General features: G+C 37.3%; 1 protein-coding gene across 2 annotated transcripts in view; it reads right to left on the bottom strand.

Moving 5' to 3' along the window:
• Window positions 1-393: 393 nt before the first annotated feature.
• Window positions 394-6,695, bottom strand: part of lipib (lipase, member Ib) — an 8,991-nt gene continuing 2,689 nt past the window's right edge. For both annotated transcript variants that reach the window (XM_024264727.2, XM_036217514.1), the window contains 8 exons: window positions 5,079-5,187; window positions 4,054-4,155; window positions 2,813-2,902; window positions 2,565-2,732; window positions 2,309-2,398; window positions 2,061-2,169; window positions 1,675-1,848; window positions 394-1,109 (listed from right to left, as the gene is read on the bottom strand). In XM_024264727.2, the coding sequence (XP_024120495.1) occupies window positions 1,025-1,109; window positions 1,675-1,848; window positions 2,061-2,169; window positions 2,309-2,398; window positions 2,565-2,732; window positions 2,813-2,902; window positions 4,054-4,155; window positions 5,079-5,187 (927 nt within the window). In that variant the 3' untranslated portion in view covers window positions 394-1,024. The remainder of the gene's footprint in view (window positions 1,110-1,674; window positions 1,849-2,060; window positions 2,170-2,308; window positions 2,399-2,564; window positions 2,733-2,812; window positions 2,903-4,053; window positions 4,156-5,078; window positions 5,188-6,695) is intronic.

Below are 6,695 nucleotides of genomic sequence, written 5' to 3'. Positions count from 1 at the left end.
TTACACGATCAACATGACATGATAGCATGACATAATCTTTTAGCTACAATAATGCTCACTTCCTTTTTGAGCAAACAAGTAATTTAGTCAACATTTCCGGGTAGAGATTATATTTCTTTTGTTAAAAGTTATTCAGTCAAGCAATTATAGCAACAATCTTCTGCAATCAAACCTATTTTTTCAGAAAAATGAACTAATCTAGTTTCCAAATGTTTCCCTTCAGGAACACTTAATTTAAATTAAATAACAACCAAAACACCAAGTTAGAAAACTTTAATTTTAAATTCATTTTAAAAACACAAGTATACAAAACATTCAGTATTTCATAGTTCTTATGTTAATCCGACTATCATGATTGAGAAGCCAAATCTATCTATTTGTATTAGCTTTAAATTTTTTTTTTTTTTTTATGGAGAGCTTCAGGCCAAAGAGCTTCAAGGCACAAAGAAAAAGTGCATTTTGTGAGCACAAAGTCTGTTATTCATTGCATAATATGATATTAATAAATGACACAATATACAGTATTATATAATTAACAAACAATAATTAGGCGTAAAGAATATAATCTGGAGCAAGTATTTGCATTAATTCATTTAAACATGGTAAAACAGAAACTCATAGGGTTAACTTTATTATTAACTTTAGATCAAGAAAGTGTGGATTGTTCTAAATAAATGTAGAGCCACAACTTATCTTTTAGAACTGGTTTCAGTTATATATTTGTTACAAAGATCATTTCTCATCACAACCTGATAATACAAATTTGCCCAATGGCTTTCATACATAAATATCAACCTTAAACAAATGCTTTTTCCCATTCCACATCATTTTCTCCTCTTTTTATTCATCTTTTCTCTATCCTGTTCCTGGTTTTAGTAACCAGGAATAATCCGCACATCAGCAGGCGTCCCTTTGCCTGCAGTCACACTGTGGGTTCTCCTCCGGTGCTCCATGTGGGGTTAGAGCCGGAGACCATGGGACCCCTGAGCCTAGAGGGTCCGTCAGAAGAAGTGAGTGTGGTTATTCACAGGTGAGAGTTGCAGGGAAGAGGGCGAAATGACACTTCCATGTTTTCCTCCATGATGACGTCAAAGCGGCACATCAAAGGCCTGCAGGAGGAAAAGAGTAAATATTTTGACATGTTAATGTTGACTCCAACAACTGCTCAGCTCAAATGCACCATGTTAATGGGAAAAATTTAAATTTAAACAAACAAACAAACAAATAAGTAAATGTTGAAACTCTCGAGTCCAATCATCCTTTAGACAAAAAGCAGGGTTTTGGACCACTGCTTGCTGCCCACTCCCTAGTCAAAGGGGTGGGGGTAACCTACAAATATCTACCGCAAGCTGGATTAATGAAGGTACATGACTAACGCTAACCTGAAGATTCCTCTAATTAGATCAAAGAAGGGGAAGTCATCCAAATGGATAATAAGTTCCAAGTTTCAAGTTCAGAACCCTGTGGAACACCATAACTTATTAAAAGCACACCCAACCACAACTAGCTGGAGATTTTAGAATGAAACTCATCAACAGGACACTTTGTTGAACTTTAAATTAAAAACATTTAATTTTATCCTTTTGATTTACTTGAATGAACAACTTCTGACGGACTTTAATAAACTGTCTATGAACTCCAATTATCACCTAAATGAATGCTCTGAACTCTGACCTCTCTGGGTGGTCCAGGGGTGTAAAGCGAATTCTGATGAGTCTCATTTTGTAGCGAGGGCCGATGATGTTCCCGGTGCTGATCCGCATGGAAATCTTCTGAATGTTCTGTATGTCCTCATCAAATTGAGCCAGCAGCCGTGTAGAGGTGTACTGTTCAAACCTGAGAAGCTTACTGCAAAGACAAGAAGAAGGTTTTCAACAGCCAAAAATATTAAGGAATTCTTTCTGTTTGCAATGAATCTGATCCTCAAAGTCAACCACCTTAAGTGTTCCTTCTATTAACCTGGATCAGTTGAGTTCATTTTATCTGTATCTGGAAGGGTGGTAGATCTTGAGGATGAGAGTTGGATCTATTCTGCATGGAGTGTTAGCAGAAACACTCACTGGTCTACTCGAGCTTCTGTGAAATTCCTGCCGCTGTGAAGGCGAAAGTAGACAACCCCCCAACGAAGGTACTGGTTCCACGTCACCATGTCAACTCTGTAGCTCAGCTCTGCCACACAGACCAAAGACGGTGTTAAAGCCCCGCTTAGAAACATTTCCTATGATATTTGTGCGTTCTTAGAGAAATGATGTTATCTGTTCTGCTTTATGAACTCTGTGTTTGTGTGGAGGTTGTGTGATTGACTCACTCCTGTAAGGCAGAGAGGCTGTGGTGGTAAAGTAGACCTTGGTCTGTCCAAGTCCAATCAGGGTGTCTCTCCATGAAGTCATGTTATAGCCTGAAAGTTAGAAGTGAAGTGGGATTATTCACATTTGATCTATTTAGGTACGACCAACATTGCAAACAGGAGATTCGGTTAGAGACAAACACTTCTTCCTAACGCTGCAAGTTGACCTGACATGTACAATTGTTTATGATCAATCTTTGATTGATCTATCACCTACCCAGCACCGGACAGGAAGCTGGCTTAAAGGCTTCGCACTGCAGACACTGACCATCCAGGAAGTGGTTGTACGATGAACACGGGTAACCAGTGAGATGGCAGGTTCTGTTTAGGGCGCACAGATACAGGAACACCGAGCGTTGGTGGTCACACACAAAGTAGGATTTACCTGAAAGACCACAAAGAGGAATTTTGGTCAGCATGCAAAAGCTGAAATACGGCAGAGAGACAGGGCGGTTAAAAACTCACCTGCAAAGATGGTTTTGGGACATCCGGGTTGGTCGGCTCCACCGTTGGCGTAGAAGTCAATATGTCCATGAGCTCCTCTCAAGCCAAATGCTGAAGACAGGAAACAGATTTAGCTCTGGGGTTTTCTGCGATTTATGCAAACTTATCAAACTTTATTTTTTTCCTCAGGAATGTCAGTTTTCACCAACAGCCGTTTAAGTGACCAATCTCTCATGATTTTTCTGAACAGTTTTAAACTTTTCCAATGGCCTTAGCTTTGTAGAAATAGTGAGATTATTATTCTGGATTTTTCAGGCGTTATCATTTATTTTTTTATCTAAAAACAAATACTCTACAAATACTCTCTTGTATGTTTTACATGGTGAAAATCTGAGCTGTGTTTGATGCGTCACTCTCTGAACAGGAAGTTTCCGTTGAATCTCTGTGGGCTCGTTCATCTGTCTACCATGTGCTGTCATTAGAGGGTGAAGCAGCTCACCATGCAGCTTTTGGTCAACTTATATTTATATCAAAGCCCAAATCTTAGACACACACAAATCGTCTCCTGTCATTACTGTTTTACTTTTAAAATGTTGACATTTGGTGTGATCAACTCTGAGGTGCACGTTCTATTGTTTTTTATTAGCTGCGTTTCTATTGTATGCACAAAACTTTATTGAAATTCTAGGAATTCCACTGAATCCTGTTCAGTGGTATTAAAAAAATCATTCTAACAATTAAGCAGCTGGACCCTTTTTCTGTTTGAAAACACCACAAGATCCATTTAAGTTTCTGTCATGGAACTTGTGCTCATCTTAAAAGGAGACTTCTGCGTCTAATTCAGGCTGCAAGCTGCAAAACTACAACTATAGATGAAGCCAAGATGAAATCTTAGTTGGTGATTTTACAGAAGAGCTGCACGATTCCGTATGATACGGAACTCATGATGAGCTGTGACGCTGTGGGATCTCTCGTGGCGCGAGTAGCCACTTCCTACCAAGAAGTGCATTTAATTGAAAAAGTGTTTCCATTGCAGTTTGGCAAAAAATGTCTATTTCGATACGCCCCCAAAAACCACCTCCTCCAAGCGCAAAAACTTTTTTTTTCTATAAAGGTGAGTTATTTCTAAATTGTGGTGTTTCCATTAAGAGAATTTATTATCGAAAATCCAATTTGGGAAATTTCAGAGTTCATGGAAACGCAGCTACTGACAGGCAGAAAACCGAGGAGGTTACAGGTCAAAAAAGCAGCTAAATTCTCACAGTCCATGTCGGTGTGAAGGACATCCACAAACATGGCGTCTGAAGGGTCCAGCCTCTCCTCCGGTTTGGCACTGGTGAACATCGGCCCAGCTGGATCCAGACCTGGAAGGAAAAAGCAGAATTTGAATCTTTGACCTTCGTCAGGTCGTGGACGACAACTTATGAAAAACTGTGTCAAAATAGTACAAGTGGCTTTACTGACATTTTTGAACCAGATTGGATTATAAACATATTTTATTAACTTTTTTCCTTCATGTTTCTTACATTTTTGTGAAGCACCTTAAGAAAATGTAAGATTTTTAATAAAATAAAAAGGATAATACATTTATTTTCTCAGTCTTTGTTGGTTTTATAATTCTGAGTCATAAAACCAGCTTAGCATGTTAACTAGTTTGATCTTTGCTTCCATCCAGCTTCTGTCTGCTGTATCACAGTCAGTGGAGCACAAATACCAGCAGCAGTGAAGGTGCTGTGTTCAAGTTTAAATTCCAGTACAAGCTTTTATAAATGATGAAAAGAACAAACAATACTTCTCTTTTCTTTGTAGCATTTCATATTTTATATTTTGATTGCATGCAAGCTGCAAATATTGATCAAATATATTTATTTGGATTCCCCTTTTTTAAATATTTTGAAAAGCTCTAAGCCTTTTTTAAAAGAAATGAATCGCTTTAAAATAAAATTGTATTAACTCATTACAATTTGATGAAAAAAATGTTTTAAAAATGAATGGGGCTAATAAGCTTGCAAAACTGCCTCTGCTTTATTACTGCTGCTTTATCATTATTTTTTTTAATTGTTGATTGTTGATGCACACAAAGTAAACCCATTACCCAATACATGTGAATGTGTAAACCCTCATTATTTGAGATTTTCATCAGGGTTTTTTAGGTTTTTGTGTGTTTCCTGTTTTGATAGTGTGTTGATTGATAAAGAAGCATCGCTCATTTTGTCTGTGTTCAGATTTGATTGAAATGAAACAGTTTGCATGTGTTCATTTCTGAATTACACAATGACTATTTTACCTGTGATGCGGCCAATCTTGCCTTTAAGACTTGCTCCTACAAATCCAGCCAGGTGAGCTCCCAGACTGACTCCAATCAGATGAACCGAGCTCAGAGGAGCTCCTTCCTCCTGCAGACAAACATCAAGGTTTCAGTTTGAGAATGCTTGAAGAACCATCACTAATCACTAGAGCGGGGGTTGTCTAACTCAGTCGCACAATATCCAAAACACACCTTAGGTCACGGGAAACAAAATAGCTAAACTTAAAAATAGCTTAAAAAACTGAAAAAAGCCTAAATTAGCCAAAACAGCTAACGTGAAATATTCACTAAACTTCAAAATAGCCTAAAAATCTTAGTAAATGCAAAATTGTCCATAAAGCTAGCAGAATTCTATTTTTTTAAACTTTTAAACTGTAACTTTTCAACAAAACTATAAATAGTAAATATGCAGGAATATTATTCCAGAATAAATCAACTTAAACCTTAAATAACTTTCAATATTTTACTCTCTATAAAAATATATTTTGTTAAAATTGTACAACTTTAAAGTAAGCGCACAAAAACATCGGGTCATTAATAACAATCAAATAAAATGATCTGGAGGGCCGGATAGAATTGCCCAGAGGGCCTTGACTTTGACACGTGTGCACTAGAGTTTCAACTTTACAGTAATTTTACCTAAAATTTTGTTTAAGTCAAACGTCATTTCAGACTAAACTGAGTTACATATTTGCAGTTTGAAATTTCTTGGAGTCAGAACCAAATATAAAGAAGTTTTGAGAAACATTTTTTTTAGTTTGATCTTTTAAAACATTTTTTTTTACTTTAAATGATGTCTAGTACCAACTGTAAAACACTTTTAATTGAAGAACAAGAACTGCAATCATGTTTTTTTTTTACTTTTATAAATCAGCAGTTAAAAGTCAAATTGCAGCAGCTTTGGCACAGAAGTTCAGTGGTTGATCTTTAATAGCAGGGCCCGGTCTCGCTTTGCCCACCCATGTGTGTCAAAATATCTTCCAGAAAGACCCCAATGTGAATCCCACATTGTTCCAAGTACTATGCCATATGTCCATGGTCATGGGAAGTGAACTTTTGTTGATGTGGTTCCAGCATCTCTGACTTTATTTCAAATGACCATAATGCTATAATTGATATTATCAGAGTATATACATGTCTGTTTGAAGGCTTTCCCATAAAGGTAATGAAGAATTCATATTCTGAAGTCAACAACTCATTAAGGCTGAATGTTCAGGCATAGTTTTACATCCTAACAGGAAACCTAAAAGATTCTAAGATGGTTATGAGATGCTGAGTGAGACAGACGAACTGAAGGGATGCACCTGCTAAGATAGAGTTGAAGGTTTAACACTTGGTTTGATCACAATCTGGTTCTATCAGAAATGATATCTAGTGTAAAACCTTTGCCAAATAAAATTGTATTAAAAAAACAAAAAATATTTTCTACAAACTAATTATTAGTCAAATTCCACTTGTCTACCAAACCAGCTTCATCATAAAATCCATCCATCTTCTCGACCGCTGCTTCCCATTCGGGGTCGCGGGGGTGCCGGAGCCTATCCCGGCTACTGAAGGGCGAAGGCGGGGTTCACCCTGGACAGGTCGCCAGTCTGT

This window comes from Oryzias melastigma, linkage group LG20 (genome assembly GCF_002922805.2).
Source record: "Oryzias melastigma strain HK-1 linkage group LG20, ASM292280v2, whole genome shotgun sequence".
In the NCBI taxonomy this organism is placed as follows: Eukaryota; Metazoa; Chordata; class Actinopteri; order Beloniformes; family Adrianichthyidae; genus Oryzias; species Oryzias melastigma.
The sequence above is the reverse complement of the archived record's forward strand: the minus strand, read 5'-3'. Positions and strand labels throughout refer to the sequence as shown.